General features: G+C 41.0%; 2 protein-coding genes across 2 annotated transcripts; one reads left to right on the top strand and one right to left on the bottom strand.

Annotated features, from left to right (window-relative positions):
* Positions 1 to 5,527: 5,527 nt before the first annotated feature.
* Positions 5,528 to 10,190, top strand: LOC124139295 (Golgi-associated plant pathogenesis-related protein 1-like). Its single transcript, XM_046506258.1, has 4 exons — positions 5,528 to 5,645; positions 6,496 to 6,744; positions 8,094 to 8,171; positions 10,006 to 10,190. The coding sequence occupies exons 2-4, from the start codon at positions 6,519 to 6,521 to the stop codon at positions 10,155 to 10,157; spliced, it is 456 nt and encodes a 151-aa protein (XP_046362214.1). The 5' UTR covers positions 5,528 to 5,645; positions 6,496 to 6,518; the 3' UTR covers positions 10,158 to 10,190.
* On the bottom strand, positions 8,968 to 21,066 carry LOC124139294. The gene is made up of 4 exons (XM_048388814.1): positions 20,567 to 21,066; positions 19,171 to 19,353; positions 11,840 to 12,082; positions 8,968 to 9,958 (listed from the first exon to the last, which is right to left on the bottom strand). Exons 1-3 carry the CDS (start codon positions 20,811 to 20,813, stop codon positions 11,859 to 11,861), a joined length of 654 nt encoding a protein of 217 aa, XP_048244771.1. The 5' UTR covers positions 20,814 to 21,066; the 3' UTR covers positions 8,968 to 9,958; positions 11,840 to 11,858.
* Between the last annotated feature and the right edge of the window lie 553 nt (positions 21,067 to 21,619).

The following is a 21,619-nucleotide window of genomic DNA, read 5'->3' as shown; positions in this document are numbered from 1 at the left end:
ATCATTTTTATTCTTATTCCAGTTATATGACGGCGGTCTGTAAATAATTAAGTATGGACACACAATCCAGTGATTGATATCATGAGCATCGATCCACGCAATTTTGATCGATGACATGCTTTAACCAAGTCAGTGAGCCTGACCACCCGTTCCGTTAGTCGCCTCCTACCACAAGCATAGTCGCCTTTTACGGCAAGCATATGCATGGGTTTCTGAAGACCTTTTCTACCTCGAATCTTCACGGGTTGGTTTTACTTTAAGAAGGTGGAACTATAATCAGTGAAAAAAACTGCTCCACATAATATTGATACGCACACTAAACGTATTCGTGAGTTTTATCAATGTATACGAGCGGGGAAAAAATCTTGTGCAACATAAAAAAAACCCATTAAAGTATAATTGCCATAATTGCTGATGCAAGATAAGCACATATAAAAGCACTTTAACATGATTAATCATGATGTAAAGTGGACTTGCATCCCGTTCATTGCATGCATAAAATCATTTAGGTAATTACGATTCACCAACGTGCGGTAAATCGAGATGGTCTGCGCTTCGATACGAATACGATAAATTGTGAAAAATATATATTTGGCCTCGAAAATAATGGAAAAATAATCGTGCTTCACGCAAAACATGATGTCATGTCGCTTCCGGTGCAGAATGGGTTAGAATGGTCTCAGGCAACATATGCCTGTCGTACGAGGCGACTTCATTGATCGGGTGGTCAGGCTCGTTGACTTGATTGATTGACTCTTAATATCAATCAGTTGTTTGTCCAGACCTAATCATCAACAGGCCGCGGTCAAAAAGTTTAAATATTGCTCAGTACTGTGCTAAACAAAACACACACTGTCGATATTTTACTGCCGCATCATCTATCTATGCTCGCATTTTCATGGTATGGTTAAACGCCGCTTTAGTATAATTATTCCAACATTCATGTCACAACATGAACAGAAGAAAAACAACACATTTATAACCTTATGAATAAAACAAAGGTTAGTCAGATTTTATCTGCATTTATTATTGTTGTTTACGAGTATTTCTGATCGAACAAAGAAAATATTGCACTGACAATAATTTCATGGATTTTCCCCTGTAAAGCAATGATATCAACAAAATCCCACCAATATATTTCAAACTACAGCTAGTTCGATGTTAGATTTTAGACCTCATATACCACCTTGATTTATAAGCACCTTAAATCAGTTTCCTCTTGTTTCGGATAACTTTTTCCCGACGGACCGTTGTTCATGCTATCAACCAATGGTTTGTATAGGCCAGGCACCATCGTCTCCAGGATGTTGTGATATACTTGAACCATTGTTGACTGAGGCGTAAAAGAGCCCTCACTCACTCACATTTCATCTTATTTGCTGGTGTATATACATACTGGGAAAATGTTAGATATGATGAATATTTTGGGGGATATTGTTTTGTAGTAAAGACTGGGCACACAATTTCATAAATATTTTTCCAAAAAATATTCATGATCCCTAACTTTTTCTGTTTGCTATACATGTATATTTGAAATGTGTGACAGTGTTCGTGTATAAAGTATTTTTCTAAATAATGTGTCTGACGATGTCGGATATGGTTGGTTGGTTTGTTGTTTAACGCCGTAATCAGCAATATCCCAGCTATATGACGGAGGGATGTCGGATATGACGTCACTAACGTTTATGACCCGTGAAGATCCCGGGGTAGAATAGGTCTTCAGCAACCCATGCTTGTCGTAAAGGGTGACTATGCTTGTCGTAAGAGGCGACTAACGGGATCGGGTGGTCAGGCTCGCTGACTTGGTTGATCAATGTCATCGATCCCAATTCCGTGAATCGATGCTCATGATATTAATCACTGGATTGTCTGGTCCAGACTCGATTATTTACAGACCGCCGTCATATAGCTGGAACATTGCTGAGTGCGGCGTTAAACAACAAACAAACAACAACAACAACATGACATCAGGTAAAAGCCAAATGATCCACATACAATCTGGAGGCTGCAATTTGATGGACAAGAAACAATTCAAGAACTCTTCCGACAAATACGAAAAGACCGAAGTTTGATATTAAATTTTGCATAAGGGCAATCAAATGTGTAAACTTGTCAATGTTCCACTGAGGTAAACGTGCAGTTTCTCTCCATCAACAATGATGTTGACACTTGGCTGAGACATACAGGGAAAAAAGCAGGATCGGCTGAGACGACGCTCAATGAGATACATCGTGTCAAGTGGCTGTGCAGAGTTGCCTCCCTCTACATGGATTTACTGGTCTGCTGGTTCAAATCGAATTTTCGACCTGACTGTGATCCATGTTGTTTGTCTGTTGTTTAACGCCGCACTCAGCAATATATCACAGCTATATGACGGCGGTCTGTAAATAATCGAGTTTGGACCAGACAATCCAGTGATAGACATCATGAGCATCGATCCACGCAATTGGGATACGATGACATGCATCAACCAAGTCAGCGAGCCTAAGATACATCAAGGCACTCGCAGTATTTATGTCTCCCCCAGAATGGAGGGAGACATATTGTTTTTGGCACGGTTCCCGTCGGCGTCGGCGTTGGCGTCGGCGTCGGCGTCGGCGTCGGCGTCGGCGTTCCCACTGTTTCCGGACCATAACTCAGAAACCATTTAATATTTTTTCGCGAAACTTTGTATACACATTAACCCAGCACTGAAGTGGTGCCTTTTGCTATTTAGAGATTTCTGACATTTTTATTTTTTCTCGTTTCCATGGAGATAAGTTGAACATAGACTCTGAATGGGGGTAAGCTTGGTTTCCGGACCATAACTCGGAAACCGTTTAATATTTTTTCGCGAAACTTTGTATACACATTAACCCAGCACTGAAGTGGTGCCTTTTGCTATTTAGAGATTTTTGACATTTTTATTTTTTCTCGTTTCCATGGAGATAAGTTGAACATAGACTCTGAATGGGGGTAAGCTTTGTTTCCGGACCATAACTCAAAAACTGTTCAATATTATTTCATTAAATTGTAACATATTAACCAAGTCCTGAAGAGGTGCTTCTTGCTATTTAGAAGTTTTTCACATTTTATTTTTTCTTGTTTATCGAGACAAGTTTAACTTAGACTCCTTATTGGGATGGGCTTTGTTCCAGAACTAAACTCAACACCCCTTCAATATTTCTGTGTCTTTTGCTTATAATGAAATTTAAGAATTTGATCTTTTCAATATTATTGAATTCAAAGCAATTCTAGAATTAAAATATTGTGAATTATTTTTTTGGGAATGAACAGATGGGGTTTAACGTGAAGTAAACGAATGAATGGGGGTTAGGGGAGTGGGGGGAGACATATGTTTTTACGAGTAAAAACACTTTCTAGTTTATCCATGATACTGTTCAAATTACTTCCCCGTGGTCTAACGTATCCAGAGAGAGAGAGAGAGAGAGAGAGAGAGAGAGAGAGAGAGAGACGTATACAAACAGTCACACCTTGTTAACTCGATTACTCGATTATTTTTTATACAGGTCACCGTGATATGGATGCATTTGTTTTTCTACTTTGCTATTTCCAGCAAAGCATACAACACAACTCCATGTCAACAGTGGCAGTGCGACCCATCTTGTTTTTCTACTTTGTTATGTCCAACATTTCCGACGGAATCGGACGGGTCTCTGCAACCACCGGTATCAGGCCAGGAGCCCATAGCAACCACTCCATGTCAACACTGGCAGTCTACCCACGGTCAAATGGTAAAACCTTAAGGCTAAGAAATACCCCTGCTAGAAAAGCAGTAAGCAACCGCCCCCAGCGACGGAATCAGACGGGACCCCTGCAGCCACTGCATGATATCCGACCAAGAGCTCTCAACAAACATTCCATGTCAAAACTGGCAGTCTTCCCAGTGTCAATAGATTACAAAGTAGACACATTTTATGGATATCTGTATTTACTTTAAAGGCGACGTTTCGGTATAGATCCTAATAGCGTCGTCAAGTAAGGTGTAAGGATGACAATAACGGTATGGGGATATATACCGGAACGTCCCCTTTACAGTAAATAAATAAGTTGTTGTCCATAATTTGTGCCTACTTTATAATCCGCCAACTTCATGGTAATGCCTATCAAACAACTTGTCAAGGATGAGCAATAGTCACGATAAGATATGCAATAAGAAAGGCCCTGTCAGCCGTGGTCCGACTGACCAAAACAGTGATGTAAACATCAGTAACTAGTTGAGACCTCTGTATATGTATATACACTCTCGGTGACTCTGTTTTGAGCAGGAGAAAGTCGAACGAACCTCACGAACGAAACTAATCGCGGGATTTGGGATTGCACCAACACCTGTCACTGATCTCATTATAATAAGATCTTAGTGCTCGCTACCGCTACACAAAGATCTGAGGACATCCCATTACAGGTCACGTCGGAACGACCTTTCCCGAACTTCGACCGACTCATGAATCGGCAACATTCGTGACCAACTCGTGTTATTCCGTGACAAGCCGAATGGCGACTCGTGCCTCTCGCCTGTCCATTTTTGCGACCGGGTTCCGTCTTAGCGCAACGGGCATACCTAAAACAATTGTCAACTCGTTGCGTAATGGTTCACATATATTTCCCTATATATTTTATATATTTCAGATACAATTTAAAGCACATCTAGACATGCGGAATTACACAGTATGATGGGACTCATTTAATTGTGTCTTGGGTATATTTTTAGATGCAAGACATATGTAAACTCAGAAATTATTTCCGAGGGAGTCTTTAACGAAGAAATTGAAGTCATTCGCACATTCTGATTGGTTTGTCGTATTTTCGCACATAACATTCATCGATAGGGAGACGAGTCTTCTTGCAGGTTACGGAAAGGGGCGAGTGGTGACGGATAGAATCGGTACAAATTTCAAATCTCGGCTTCTGTTCCAAACTACGCTTTGAAAAACATTTTGACAAAGTTCAGGATTCAAAATTTGAAAACTGAACAAAAGATAATTATTGAAAGTTCAACAGATGACCGAGAATGAGTGGAAGAACTTCCCACATGCTATGGAAAGACATCACGAACATCGATCTACGCAGTTGGGATACGATGACAATACCCAAGTGGTCACTTTGTCTGAATGACCCGTGAAGATCCGGGGTAAAATAGGTCTTCAGCAACCCATACTTGCGGCGTTAAACAACAAACCATTCCGTGGATCGATGCTCATGATGTCAATCACTGGATTATTTGGCCCTGACTATTTACGGACCGCCGTCATATAGCTGGAATATTGCTGAGTGCAGCGTTAAACAACAAACAAATAAAACAACTTAGTCTAAATACGCCACGGACTACATACTTTCACAGGGAAAAGACTTATCTAAAGACATACAATGATTTAAGATAAGTCTATAATATTATACCGCTTACAATGGTATTGCACTGAGAGCATGTTTTTGACTAATTAAAGACGATTGTTATTTAAGGATTAGTGTAATCCCACCTCACTGTATATATTGTGCAGTAAATGTGCTTATCATAATGCCTATTGGTTATTGATGAACCCATTTTGGTGGGTTATAAGCCATATTACAGACCACCAGCTTAGCCGCACAAGTATATAAAGTCAAGGTCAGTTTACGAGCTGACATTGTCAACGGAGAACAGCCAGGTGAGTGTGCTTTCTGATGTTTCTGTCAAACAACGTTTGTTTTATTTACAATGCAACGATAATAACCCGAAGTTCTACAGACCATGGGAAATTTTAATACACTGACGGACCAAAGAAAGTATACACACGTTTGATCGGAACTAACATGAAAACAAACAAGAAATAGTAATTCGATCGTGATGTAATTGATACAGGTATCATATTTGTGTTTTCGACATTAGGTTTGCGTTGTTTCAGCAACTGTTTTCAGCGTAGTAACGTTTTGATAACGTTTGTAATATTTTGGTCAAAACCTGTTAACAAGAGTATACATTCTTTTGATATACACGTAGTTCAAGCCAAACGGAAAACCAATGGCATATATGATCAAATGAGAGTCCACTGTAAATGTGTGATATAAAAACACACTTCTAAATGTGGAAATTATGAAAGATTAAGATATTGGTAATTAAATGTCAACGTTAATGCACTTTGGATCCATACAGTGGGCCTATCCGACATGAACATGATTAATTAGGAGCCCTTCAGGAGAGTAAAGAACTTTTATAGATAAATGACAACTCGCATTTTTAATATAAAAATATTTATATTTATCCGTTATATTTACTTATCTATTAACATTATATTAACTTATAATGAATTACTGTATTTCCTCGAATAAACGCCCGGGCGTACATTTCTTTCAGGCACCCCATACCCCCGGCGTTTAATAGCAAAGACGAAATAATGGGGAAAACTCTACCCGGTGCTTAATGGAGGCGTTTATTTGAGCACCCGCGTTTAATCGAGGAAATTCGGTATGCGAAATGTTTTAACACACAATGTAAACAATAACTATGTTTTCTTTCAGATTCATTGCTATTTGTTTAAGCAATGGGTACTTTCGTTGACGAAGTCGTGCAATGTCACAATCTTGTACGAACAAAACATGGCGTAAAGGAACTGAAACTCAACGCAGATTTAACTGCCCATGCGCAGAAATGGGCAGACAAGCTAGCTAGTTCCGGCAAATTTGAACATAGCAATTGTGACTTCAGTGGTGAAAATGTTGGAGAAAATATAGCCATGGCGTGGAAACCTGGTGGACAGACTCTAAGTGGTAAGTTGATAGCGTAAAATATTTATTATGACATATTTCTCCAAAGTCATAAAGGAGGCATAAAGGCGAATCTCTAACCGTTAGCATTAAAGTGTAAATAATAGTATTTGACGTCTATTACACCATCAGACCGAAGATCCGGGGTAGAATAGGTCTTCAGCAACCCATGCTTGCCGTAAAAGGCGACTATGCTTGTCGTAAGAGGCGACTAACGGGATCGGGCGGTCAGTCTCGCTGACCTGGTTAATGGATGTCATCGTATCCCAATTGCGTAGATCGATGATCATGATGTCCATCACTCGACTGTCTGGTCCAGACCGTTTATTTACAGACCGCCGTGATATAGCTGAGTGCGGCGTTAAACAACAAACAAACAAAACTATTACACTATTATGATGATGTCACGATACGCACGCGATATTGGTCTTGTAATCGAATATGAGCCAGGAAATCACAGGCTATTATGAACGTACATTTTAAACAAGTAAAACTGACGCAACTATGGGTCATAATGCAAAATTGTAGAGAAATTGTGTTTAAACCACAACATGAGCTCTAAGTCAGAGAAATCTTTTGATCATAAAAGTAGAATCAATTCTCGGAATCAGCGAATTCTCGTGATTTCTCCATTACATATTGAACCAGATATGGATAAAACGTCCAGTAAGAATAACACATGTCTAACGTTTACAGTTCTTTGGTGTTGCCCTGCCAAGACAAACATACCGTGCCTTAGAAACCAGATTCGTAAAGATCCGGGTTAAAACTAGTCTTCAGCAACCCTTGCTTGTCGCAACGACGGATTGATGCTCATAATGTCAATCACTGGTTTGTCTGGTTCAGACTCGATTAATTACAAAACCGCCGTCATATGGACGCTGGACTGCGGCTGAGTGCTGCGTTAAACAAGAAACAAACAAAAACACCAGATTCACATAAATCATGATACTCGTTGTTTAATCCATACGGTCCTCCATCACTTTGGGCTTTCCTTTAACGTTGAAAGGTTGGTTGGTTTGTTGTTTTACGCCGCACTCAGCAATATTCCAGCTATATGACGGCGGTCTGTAAATAATCGAGTCTGGACCAGACAATCCAGTGATTGATATCATGAGCATCGATCCGCGCAATTTGGATCGATGACATGCATCAACCAAGTCAGCGAGCCTGACCACCCGATCCCGTTAGTCGCCTCTTACGACAAGCATTGTCGCCTTTTACTACAAGCATGGGTTGCTGAAGACCTATTCTGCCAAGAATCTTCACGGGTATAACGTTGAGAAGACACACTGCTCCAAACAGTATTAAACCTAATTCAGTCACTCTGATCAATACAATATTTGTTTCAGGAAAGGAAGCCTGCGATATGTGGTACAGTGAAATAAGCAAATACGATTACAACAAAGCTGGCTTCTCAAGCGGAACGGGTAAGTAGGTTGTTGATTAACGCAGCGCTGTTCCCTCAGCATAAGTCCTGCGAAATGATGTCGGATGTAAATAAGTCTGGACTAGACAAACCATGGATGCAATTAGGTGAATGCCCCATGTCGTCGGGGTACAATGACATGGAATCAACCAAGTCACGGAGTTCCCCTCTGGCGACCAATATTGGTTGAGAACTAAGTCTAACATGGAACAGAATGAAATATGTTTGTCCTTGTAAACCGCAGGGCAGAATTAATCCCCAGTAATAATGAGAGTCGGGTATCAGTGTCAACCTTACTGAGGGTCTGTCATCGTTCTCCGACAGCATGGATAGTTTCTCTGCCTGTCCAAGATTCAGTTGATAAGAGACGCTCGTGCTATAGAAAGAGTAGTGCTGATTGTTGCGTAAAACAGGATTCACTCAATATTTAAACTCTTTTTTTGAAATGTGGAGAGTTACCAATTCCTCTATTAGACGCCCGGGCTTCTATTTATTTCGGACAAGCCTTTGACCCGGCGTCAATAAGAGGCCCGGCTTCTATTAATACCCCCATTTCACTATGACCACGAATATCCCGAATCGTCACGAAATGGAAATATTTTGTGTTCGTAGATATCCGTAGATATATCTCAATCAATTCTCGAAGTCCGTCTATTAGAGGCCCGGCTTCTATTTCTTGCACTGAAAAATCGACCCGGCCCCTTTTAGAGTCCCGGCGTCTAAAAGAGGAAAAACGGTATCTTGTTTGTTTGTTTGTTGTTTAACGCCGCACTCAGCAATATTCCAGCTATATGACGGCGGTCTGTAAATAATCGCGTCTGGACCAAACAATCCAGTGATTCACATCATGAGCATCGATCCACGCAATTGGGATACGGTGACAGGCATCAACCAAATCAGCGAGCCTACCACAACACTAACTTATACAATCATGCATCTTAAATGCATGGATAACGAAAATGTCAGTTTTGACGAATAATCGGTCATCTGAGGCGACGTTATTAGCCGAGCGACCTAGAATCATATGATCGCGTGTTCGGATCCCAGATTCGCCACGATATTTCCAGGGTTTGTTTTTGTTTGTTGTTTAATGCCGCAATTATTGTTTTGTTGCAAAATCGTTTTTTGTTTGCATTTATTCAATATTTTCAATGATAGTCAGTGCCGCACGGGAACATGTTTTCTCCAGGACAGTATAAACGTGTACTTTGAGGATTTCTTCTCATGTTGTTTGTTGTTTAACGCCGCACCCAGCAATATTCCAGCTTCATGACGGCGGTCTGTATATAACTGAGTCCTTACCAGACAATCCAGTCATTAATATCATGAGCATCGATCCACGCAAGTGGGATACGATGACATGCATCAACCAAGTCAGCGCCAAGAGTCGCCTCTCTAGACAAGCATATGGGTTGTTGAAGATGAAATCTAACCCGGGTCTGTTTCTAGGTGGGTCAGCATCATTCCCATTGTTGTGAATTACACAACCAAGGGGTAAATGTAATGTAGAAGAACTGCATCACTTTGGGCTAACATCTCGCCGTGATAAACATGTACACTCCCAAATTATTGAGTTCGAGACAACCGGGAATTCGACACATCCGAGTATGTATGATCAATATAGAAGAATCCAAAAGCACTGGAAGGTGAGTTCGACAGAACCGAGAATTCGATAAATCCAAGTTCGACACAACGAGGATCGACTGAAGCTGAAATATTGTTCCAAATGTCGTCAAATCCAACACAGTTCACCAGGGGTGATGACGTGATGTGTTTGTGACACTCCACCTGAAATTTAAGCATAGTTTATTAAAATTAGTGATTGTATATTTCAGGTCACTTCACACAAATGGTATGGAAGGGGAGCAATGAACTCGGTGTCGGTATCGCTAAGGGTGACGACGGGAAGATATACGTTGTAGCCAACTATCTTCCACCAGGCAACTACACGGGGCAATTCCAGGACAATGTATTTCCACCAAAATAAGTGGTTTTGATTTGAATAAATATCGTTACAGGATTTTTTGACATATCCTTGTTGTATGTTCCCGTTATCATAAATATGTGCGAAAAGTTTTGTTTCTTTGTTGTTTAACGCCGCACTCGGCAATATTCCAACTATATGACGGCGGTCTGTAAATAATCGATTCTGGACCAGACCATCCAGTGATTGATATCATGAGCAAGGATCCTCGCAATTGGGATCGATGACATGCATCAACCACGTCAGCGAGCCTGACCACCCGATCCCGTTAGTCGCCTCTAACGACAAGTATAGTCGCCATTTACGGCAAGCATGGGTTGCTGAAGACCTATTCTATCCCGGAATCTTCACGGGTTTACCATTTGTTGCTCGAAATCAACGGTTGTACTCCTACTCTTTCGGGAATCATATCTTTCAATTGGCATGGTTGTAGGTCTTTCAAACTTTCAAACTTTTCCTTGAAACTACGTTCATTAACTAAACTCCGTACACCGTGTCACAGTTGGTTGGTTGATTTGTTGTTTAACGACGCACTCAGCAATATTCCAGCTATATGACGTCGGTCTGTAAATAATCCAGTCTGGACCAAACAATCCAGTGACCAAACAACCCAATTGGGATCGATGACATGCATCAACCAAGTCAGCGAGCCTGACCACCCGATCCCGTTAGTCGCCTTGTACGGCAAGCATGGGTTACAGGCGGGGCAGGATACGCTCAGCTTTTCGCGAGCACCTAGTATCATCACTATGTAATAGTGATTCATAAACGCAAGCTCGTGGTATAAATAGTTGCAATCGTACAAAGGGATCTACTTTCATCGTATGATTATGAATGGATTTTGTCGCTTTTATTGGAATCACACCGAGTCGTAGAAGCTGTCGTAAAATCTTATATACTTAGCGATTCATGAACTATATATCATGCGGATACCATGAAGCCGTACAGAATAAAGCCACAAAAATGAGTGAGTATGGTTTTACGCCGCTTTTAGCAATATTCCAGCAATATCACGGCGGGGACACCAGAAATGGGTTTCACACATTGTACCCATGTTGGGAATCGAGCACGGGTCCTCGGCGTGACGATCCCGTTAGTCGCCTTTTACGACAAGCATAGTCGCCTTTTTACAGCAAGCATGTGTTGCTGAAGACCTATTCTACCCCGGAATCTTCACGGGACTGTGGTCTGGCTCCATGTGGTAAAAGGCGACTAACGGGATCGGGTGGACAGGCTCGCTGACTTGGTTGATGCATGTCATCGATCCCAATTTCGTGGATCGATGCTCATGATATTAATCACTGGATTGTCTGGTCCAGACTCAATTATTTACAGACCGCCTTCATATAGCTGTAATATTGCTGAGTGCGGCGTTAAACAACAAACAAAAGTTAGTAACTTTACTCATCAGCTTGTGTTTTGTATCTTGTGCCAATTGTATTGTAGATCTATGTATTTTATAGCAATAACATTCAAATACTGTTCTGATAACGTGACCAGTGAAGATCCGGGGTAGAAAAGGTCTTCAACAACCCATGCTTGCCGTAAGAGGCGACTAACGGGATCGGGTTGTCTGGTTCGCTGACTTGGTTGATGCAAGTCATCGTATCCCAACTGCGTAGATCGATGCTCATGAATATTGCCGAGCGCGGCGTCAAACAACAAACAAAAGCGTAATAACGTACTTGGTTTGACAAACGGCCATCATGGTGGGCACACGTGTGTTTCAAAGGGTATTTCACACATGTACGTCAGTGCAACGATGGGGTTCACACTCTTCCAGCCGCTTTCACATGATGCTAGATTAACCCTGGAAGACGTTGCCGTTGTATGTGAAGGCTGCCAAGGGGTGTACGTAATTTCGTCTCCCTCCGACCACCAGAAGGTATCGTTGCTCACATCCCAATATCCGCCAATCCAGAAACATCCTGAGGGGAACAAAGGCAAACTTTGGTTAAATATAAAACGCCAACGCCAGAGAATAGTCAGTCTCGATTATATCCACCGAAACAAATTCCATTGCGCGTAAGCAAAATAACAATGAAAATTCTCTTACTGGATAATTGAAACTCAGTGATGGCTTGGTTGATGCATGTCATCGTATTCCAACTGCGTGGGACCCGTGAAGATTCCGGGGTAGAAGAGGTCTTCAGCAACCCATGCTTGCCGTAAAAGGCAGCTATGCTTGTCGTAAGAGGCGAGTAACGGGATCGGGTGGTCAGGTTCGCTGACTTGGTTGATGCATGTCATCGTATCCCAATTGCGTGGATCGATTCTCATTATATCAATCACTGGATTGTCTGGTCCAGACTCGATTATTTACAGACCGCCGTCATATGAGTGAGTGAGTTAAAATTTAACGTCGCATCGGCATTATCTCAGCCATATAGCGACGAGACCAAGTTAATATATTTTACAATTTAGTCGTTGATGCAAAGTTTTGTTTAAAAACAAGTTGTAAAACATATTTGAGCATTCTATATTTAGAAATAATTCACGAAACATATTTGAGCATAACAATATTATATATACAGTTATAAAACACGGGCTATAGGCCACCAGTTACCAAAGCTAGGCCACCAGTTACCAAAGCTAGGCCACCTCACTGGGGACCATGGGGACTTACAGTACCTCTGCTTCCTGCATGATACCCAGGCAGGATTTACGTCATCACTTTAGCCACTGGTGATTGTGCACAATGCTAGCCAATATTAAAAAATACTCATCAATGAGTTGGCTTAAAAACACTGGTTGATGATAGTTACATTGATTATGATAGGATTACGTGTCACACAGGGGGGCAATATTTTTACGGTACTTTAACCTCCTGGACAGAGCCTTCAATAATGTCTGTTAATAGTAGCATCAGACCAAAATTAAAAACAAGCATTTAATTATTCACATACATATTTAAAATTTATTCTACAGACCAATTTCTTTCAAGTAATTTATGATGAGATGCCCGCTGACACGGGAAAAGAGATCTAGTAGATTTACACTTTGATAATGTGAATCCCTTGCGATTGCAAAGTCCACACAGTCAAGCAATATATGCTTGACGGTGAACCTTTCATCATAAGGGATACACTTAGGAGGTTCGTCCTCATGTCTTAAGCAGATATTCGTGTGTAAACCGACTGTGGCCAATACGACATCGTCGTAAAATGACCTCGTCATGTCTTGACTGACAACCTAAGTAGGTATGACCGATTGTTGGTTTCAATTCGTGTAGTTTATTGCTTCCTACTTGGGTGTCCCATCTCTTTTACGTGAGATCCCTAAATGAGTAGGTGTTATACTGTTTTGAGATATCTTTATTCGACATCACAAATGATGGAGATCTGGAACACAGAACAGGAAACATAACTTAATGTAACACATGATTCTATAATGTAAATGTACATAATCCTCTATCCCTAACCAAGTCATTGGTAGATCTTGCAAAAGGTATGACAAGGACTAAATAAGGTAGTCAAGTCTTGACTGAGTTTTAAATGAACTGAAATGTCTTCAAGTGTGTTGATGTCATATATTATGAATGTTCCAATCCTCCATATCTATGGAAAGGAAGGATGACGGGAATGTCATGTACATGTAACACATGCATGTCTGATAATCTTTTTCAGATTTACAGCCTTACAGTTCAGGGGTTATTCCACCCAAATAGCATGAATATAGTCACTAAGCCACGAGGGTGCAATCTTTCTCCGAGTGGAACGTCTGGGTTCAACCTCCACTGGAGCAGGACATGGGGTTGGTAGCGTTCTTGTATTTGGTGTTGTTGTCAACGACGGTGCGGCAGGTTGTTGAGGAGCAACAGCCTGGTGTTGAAAGCTTGGCGGTTCCGATGACACGTCTGAAGGACTCATAGTAGTCGTTGCTGGCACAGCTGAGGATGATGGTTCCATCAAGTTTAATTCCTTCTGCGAGGGGGCAACAGGCTTATTACTGTTGGCATTGCTGGAATTTGCGCAGGCCTTCTGCAAGAAAGGACGGTATTGTGTACCATTGAGACGAGCTGGTGTGGTTGAATGGATATGGCCTGGCAAATGATCAGCAACTGTGACTGTTGGTGTGGGTGGATATACAGGAGTGTATTTGCGGAGGAATTTCCTGTTGCGTAGAGTCACTCTGCCTGAGCCATCCACACGTACAACATACTGGTCGTATTGGCGAACTTCGATCACACATCCAGTTTTGTCCCATTTCAGTTGGTAAGGGCCTGTTTGAAATTGTAATTCTCGGTGGCATGACCCATCCCTTTAGAGCCTCATCCATTCCGAAGCTCTGACATTGAAATGTTGGTTCGCTCTGTCCGTGATGCGAACTCATAACAATATTCTCGAAACAGTTGCCACTGCAAATGAAATGCCGGTAGGTAGACCCGTCTTAATCCTAATGTTACATCTCTACAGGAACTCTTTTCCCCGTGACGCACTGAATATCCATGCCGCATCTCACCGATTGGATGTTATCCAGAGCAGTGTGCTGGTCACAAACACATTCGACATTGTTTACAATGTAGGCGGTAGTTTGATCGTTACATACAATAGTGGATGGCCACAGAACAGGAAACATAACTTAATGTAACACATGATTCTATAATGTAAATGTACATAATCCTCTAATCCCGAGTATAAGATTTGATGGTTGGTTTGAAATCACTGTACGGGATCAGAAGTGGAGATAACGGTTTGTCAAGAGCTGCTTTAGCTGCAGCATCGGCTATTGTGTTACCTGTTATGCCTACATACGTCACATTGGTCATTTGAAAGATCATTACAGAGTTCTAAAATGTCAAGGATAATAGGGTGCAATGGTGAGACACTTTTAAGTGACTGAAGGCAAGATAACGAATCAGAGAAGATGATGAATTTTTTAGATTGGTTTTGTTGTTGAATCTATATAGGTCAAAGCTGTTAGGATAGCTTTGGCCTCAGCAGTAAAAATTGAACTAAAATCTGGGATTCTTGAGAAGACAGTTCTGGATCCAGTGATGGTGGCACTTGCAACTTTGCCACCATCCTTGGACCCGTCTGTAATTTGGAGAATTATATTTGGAGCGTAATTGATATACCAAAGGATTGGTATCCGACTTTTTTAGATTGGTCAGAGTGAGGTCTACTTCTGGCATTTTACCATCTGCCAGGGTTGGTTTGTTATTTAACGCCGCACTCAGCAATATTCCAGCTATATGACGGCGGTCTGTAAATAATCGAGTCTGGACCAGACAATCCAGTGATTGATATCATGAGCATCGATCCACGCAATTGGGATCGATGACATGCATCTACCAAGTCAGCGAGCCTGACCACCCGATCCCGTTAGTCGCCTTTTACGACAAGCATAGTCACCTTTTACGGCAAACATGGGTTGCTGAAGACCTAGTCTACCCCGGAATCTTCACGGGTCTAGGAGAAGACGGTAAGGTGATATAATATTTAGAAAAAGGTTTTCATACTGAGGGTGGAAAACACAATTGTATGCAGGATTAGATTTATTTGAGTGCAATTTAGTGATATATTGCAGTGAAAGTTTAATGCGGCGCAGTTCGAGTGAATGTTCAATCTGCCTCCACATACAAACTGTCGACAGGAGAGGTCCTAAAAATCCAAGACAGAGTCTTAGACATTAATGGTGTATAGTGTCCAATTTTTCTAAATTGCTTTTGTATTCGTAGGCTCCACCATAGATAATGGAACCATAGTCTAGTTTGGAGCGTATTAACGATCTGTACAAGTGAAGGAGGGTGGTCTGATCCCCTCCCCACTCGGAATTTTAAACGCCTTTTAATAAGTCGAGAGCCTTCAGGCACTTTGCCTTGAGATATTTAATGTGTGGTAAGAATGTGAGATGACGGTCAAATATGAGGCCCAGGAATTTGGCCTCCTCTACTACCTTGATAGGAGTACCATCTAAAAATAAATCTGGATCCTTGTGAGGTTTGTATTTACGACAAAAGTGAATGCAGTTTGTTTTGGATTTAGAAAATTTGAAGCCGTTTTCGTTTGCCCATTTTTGAATTTTGTTAAGACAGAGCTGTAGCTGTCTTTCTATTGTATTCATATTCTTACCACGACAAGAAATGTTGAAATCGTCCACAAAAAGTGAACCATCAACGACGCTATTGTTTAATACTTTAGTGAGACTATTAATTTTGATGCTGAAAAGGGTGACTGATAGTATGCTGCCTTGAGGGACGCCCTGGTCTTGATCGAAACGATCAGACAGGGTAGATCCCACTCGTACTTGAAATTGTCTGTTGTATAAAAATTGAGATATGAACTGAGGTAATCTGCCCCTCAATCCAAATTCATGCAAATCTTTTAAAATACCATGTTTCCACGTTGTTACATATGCCTTCTCTAGATCGAAAAAGATTGATACAGTATGTTGTTTGTTTACAATGGAATTTTTAATAAACGATTCTAAAAGCACCAAATTGTCAATGGTACTTCTGTTTTTTCGGAAACCACGCATGATGTCACTCAGGAGGTTATTGGTCTCCAGGTACCAGACTAATCGATTGTTAACCATTCGCTCCATGGTTTTACAAACACAGCTAGTTAATGATATTGGACGGTAGTTGGATGGATCTGTATGATCCCGTCCTGGCTTTGGAATAGGAATAAAAATAGCATTGTGCCACGAACAAGGGAAATTTCCGGTTGTCGATATTTCATCAAATATACTAAGTAACGTTTCCAAACATGAATCCGGCAAGTGTTTCCGGAGCTGATAGTGGATGTTGTCGGCTCCTGCAGCAGTGTCATGAGATTGCACTAGGGCAGTATATAATTCATGGAGTGAAAATGTTTCGTTATAGTCCTCACCATTATCTGAGTTAAAAATTGACTTTTTTCTTTTCTTGCTGTTTTTGAAACCTCTAAAATTGAGGGTTATAGTTTGATGATGAGGAATGGTTTGCTAAAGTGTCACCAAGTTTGTTGGCAATTTCGGATTTAGTAGTTAAAAGTGTATTACCATCTTTGAGATGGTGAACTCCAGATTTGGATCCGTTGCCCTTAATCTTTTGAATCATGTTCCACACCTTGGACATAGGTGTGCGGGAATTAATTTTTGAAATATAGTTCCTCTAGGATTCACGTTTATTCTGTTTAAAGGTACGTCTCGCTTTAGCGCCCGTGATTTTAACGTTATTTCAAATTGTGGACAGTTGGATGTCGTAGGAAATATTTTTCAGCTTTCTTCCTATTTTTCCTGGCTTGTTTACAATTATTATCGAACCATGGTTTACGTATATAAGGGTTTGCAGAGGACTTAGGAATGTTTTCGTCTCCAATAGCAGTAAATATATCTGAAAAAAGTTATGAAAAGGAACATTCCTGAAACTGTCGGGTATTAGTTTTTCAGAACAAAGTGTTTGGAATAATGACCAATTGGCCTTTGTAAAGTTCAACCTTGTTGACGGTGGTTTGTCAGACGGATTAATAGTTGTAAGTACCGTTGGAAAATGGTCGCTTCCACAAAGGTCATCATGGACCGACCATTCAAATTCATTTAAAATATTTGAATCTGTCAGTGAAAGGTCAAGGGCAGAGTATGTGCCAGTGGCGGGATGAAGATATGTATAATTACCATCATTGAAGATGCATAAATTATAGATTTAGAGATAAAATCTTCAAGGACTTTTCCCTTATTATTTGTGTCAGTACTCCCCCATAGGGGATTATGACCGTTTAAATCGCCCATGATGATACAGGGCTTCGGGAGCTGATCGTACCAAGTCTTCCGATCTGATTGACGGATTGTTGAGGAAGGTTTTGGTTTGTTGTTGAATATTGTTGAGTGCGGCGTTAAACAATAAACAAACAGTGATGACACCGGGTGAAAAAATAATGAATAAACCGACCAAGCACAGATCACCAAACAATCTTGGGGCCTCAGAATATCTTAAAGCCGCACATACGTATTTTAACCTCAACAGTATTTTCAGGGTATCCTTTTGGTTGTTGTTTAACGCCGCACTCAGCATTTTCAAGGAATGTTTTGTAAACCGTGAACATATTCTGTAACAATGTTTGGGTTTTTTTCGTTTCAAATTATTCGCAGGGAAAAAAATTAGATGGTTTTAAGCAGTGATAAAAGGGAAATCCTTTCTCTAAGGAAAATCACCAGAATATCAAATTGGCGGTCGGGTAGCCTAGTGGTTAAAGCGTTCGCTCGTCACGCCGAAGACCCGGGTTCGATTCCCGACATGGGTACAATATGTGAAGCCCATTTCTGGGCCCACTTGCACAAAGCGATCCTTGCGCTAAATTGTACTTGGCCCTGGCCCTGGTGTCCCCCGCCGTGATATTGCTGGAATATTGCTAAAAGCGGCGTAAAACATACTCACTCATACTCACTTGATCGATTCCTTTACCTATCGCCACTTGCTAATAAAACAACGGGACTGAACAATCAAAATCAATAGTGATATGTACAGAATACACCCTGTTCTTCCCACGGACCTATTATCAAAGTGGTAGATCTCTTTAAAGTCATTTTTTTAGGAAACATGTTGAAATATGCTTTGTACAGCGCAGTTACCCATAATATGTAGATCGACGAAAATATAAAAAAAATGGAAGGAAAATTTAACTGACTATTAAAAATCTGCAAATTGCATTGGACATGATCGTGCATGGTCTTGTCAGGGTTTAGGTATTGGGTTTGTTGGTTGGTTTGTTGTTTTACGCTGCACTCAGCAATATTCCAGCTATATGACGGCGGTCTGTAAATAATCGAGTCTGGACCAGACAATCCAGTGATTGACATCATGAGCATCGATCCACGCTATTTGGATCGATGACATGTATCAACCAAGTCAGCGAGCCTGACCACCCGATCCTGTTAGTCGCCTTTTACGACAAGCATAGTCGCCTTTTACGGCAAGTATTTAAACAAATGGAACATATGTAAGGCGATCTTAGACTGAGGTAAATGGTATATTTAAAAGAACTTACCAAAGTAAGAATAGACTGAGGTAAATGGTATATTTAAAAGAACTTACCAAAGTAAGAAGAGAACGTGACAATTTGGTGGATGGGTCGACGTGGACGAACAAGCCTTCCGCCGTCCTCCCTACATTTTAGCTCAGCCATGGAACGGTTCGCCGTATGTGGGTGTGTTATTCTCTTCATACAGAACTGGGCGCCTCTAAAATAGGTGTAACCTTTAGCATATGGACAAGCCGCTGAAAACATACGAAAGTGGAACAGTGTCATAAAATTTAATGAGGAAAAAATGAACTGACATTAAAATTGTACTTCACTATATAGATAATCTAATGATGATTGATCATTAAAAGGTTTTATAGGTGTTCGGGCAACTAGGCCCATTTACACCTTGCCCATAATAAAGTTTTGCTAAGTACCTAGATATTTCATAAAGTATCAAAACTGCCACACGCTTTTATATAAGCGAGAATGACATTCTGAACGTCATTGTGAACAATATTCCTAGAACATAAAATTCCCGACAATGGGAAGTCAATATTAAGAACTGTTAGAGACTCAACTACATTATCAAGCTGAATACACACTGTACAATGTGCAGAAATGTCTTTATTAATAACATTTAGATAAGCACCAAGACCACAATGCCCAAGACGAAGTCTGGTTAAGAGAACCTCCTCTCCGATTATTTCTAGATATGTGTAATTTAGTGATAAAAGGATCGATGCCATAAAGATGACGCCTTTTTAAGGATGATGCCCATCTCTGCTGCCATTTTGTTAGATAATCTAAACTACTGGTGTAATTTTGAACTTTGTTATACATAGCTTCCTTTAACCATCAACCAACATATTCAGTCTCTGTTTCATCATGTTATTAGTGTTTCATCATGTTATTAGTGTCTATGTCGGTGGAGAAGGGGTCTCTAAGTTGTAAGAACGTGTCACCAATATATTTCACTTACATGTACACAAGGAAAAAAAATATTTAATCTAACTTGTCATTCACACGGATTCCGTGAAGACCCGTGATAGAACAGGTCTTCAGCAACCCATGCTTGCCGTAAAAGGCGACTATGCTTGTCCTAAGAGGCGACTAACGGGATCGGGTGGTCAGGCTCGCTGACTTCGTTGATGCATGTCATCGATCCCAATTGCATGGATTAATGCTCATGATGTCAATCACTGGATTGTCTGTTCCAGACACGATTATTTCGAGTCTAGTCAGTTTCTAGAATGTAGGGACATATCTGTTTTAAAATGCAGTCCACGCAATTGGGATAGATGACATGAATCAACCAAGTCAGCGAGCCTGACCACCCGATCCCGTTAGTCGCCGTTTACGACAAGCATAGCCGCATTTCACGGCAAGCGTGGGTTGCTGAAGACCTATTCTTACCCGGATCAAAACCCATTTTACTCACTCACTCACTCATCATTGGACATACCATACCTGCAGTGAAGCCGTAATGCTTGACTCCCGAAGCAGCGACTAAGCGGTTTGGTGTAATATGGACCTTTAGAGATGAGAAGCAGAGTTTTTCAACGTCATTATAGAACACTCCAGAACACGTCACGTTCTGGTAGCAGTGGACAAGGCAATCGGCAACGCCGTCGACAACAGTGGCTGGACCAAGGTGATCGTCTACGGACATCTTGTTGGTCAGCATCAGCACGACGCCTAACCCAAACACTTCCATCTTACAGTGATCGAACAAACCCCAACACTCCTATCTCACGTAGGCAACTTGAGATCGACTGGCTGCCAAGCAGTGAATTTCACGGGATCAATACGGTGGGAAGAGTGAACACGATCGAAGTATGTCAGAAACTAAATTATCAACATTAGCTGATGTGATACTCAACGTTCACTTATGTTTGTTTGTTTGTTTTTTGTTGTTTAACGCCGCACTCAGCGATATTCAAGCTATATGACGGCGGTCTATAAATAATCGAGTCTGGACCAGACAATCCAGTGATAGACATCATGAGCATCGATCCACGCAATTGGGATCGATGACATGCATCAAGCAAGTCAACGAGCCTGACCACCCGATCCCGTCGGTCGCTTTTACGACAAGCAAAGTCACCTTTTACGGCAAGCATGGGTTGCTGAAGACCTATTCTACCCCGAGTTCACAACTCCTTTGAGCTTCTTGACATAGAGTAGCTCCATCTTTAGAAACCACGAGCAGTTTGTTTCCCCACATTTGCGTGAGAGATTACCAATTGAGTCACCAATCATTAAATTTAATAATAATTAGGATGATTTACAATTCTTAACTTTAAACATACATTATCAACTCCTGACACACTTACCAGAATCATGTTCACAAACATTATTTTGTATGATTGGTTGGTTGTTTTGTTGTTTAACGCCGCACTCAGCAATATTCCAGCTATATGACGGCGTTCTGTTAATAATCGAGTCTGGACCAGACAATCCAGATATTGACATCATGAGCATCCATCCACGCAATTGGGATACGATGACATGCATCAACCA

Source organism: Haliotis rufescens, unplaced genomic scaffold (assembly GCF_023055435.1).
Source record: "Haliotis rufescens isolate VD_foot unplaced genomic scaffold, xgHalRufe1.0.p SCAF_8, whole genome shotgun sequence".
Lineage (NCBI taxonomy): Eukaryota > Metazoa > Mollusca > Gastropoda > Lepetellida > Haliotidae > Haliotis > Haliotis rufescens.
Note: the sequence above shows the minus strand (reverse complement) of the source record. Positions and strands in the feature narration are given on the sequence as shown.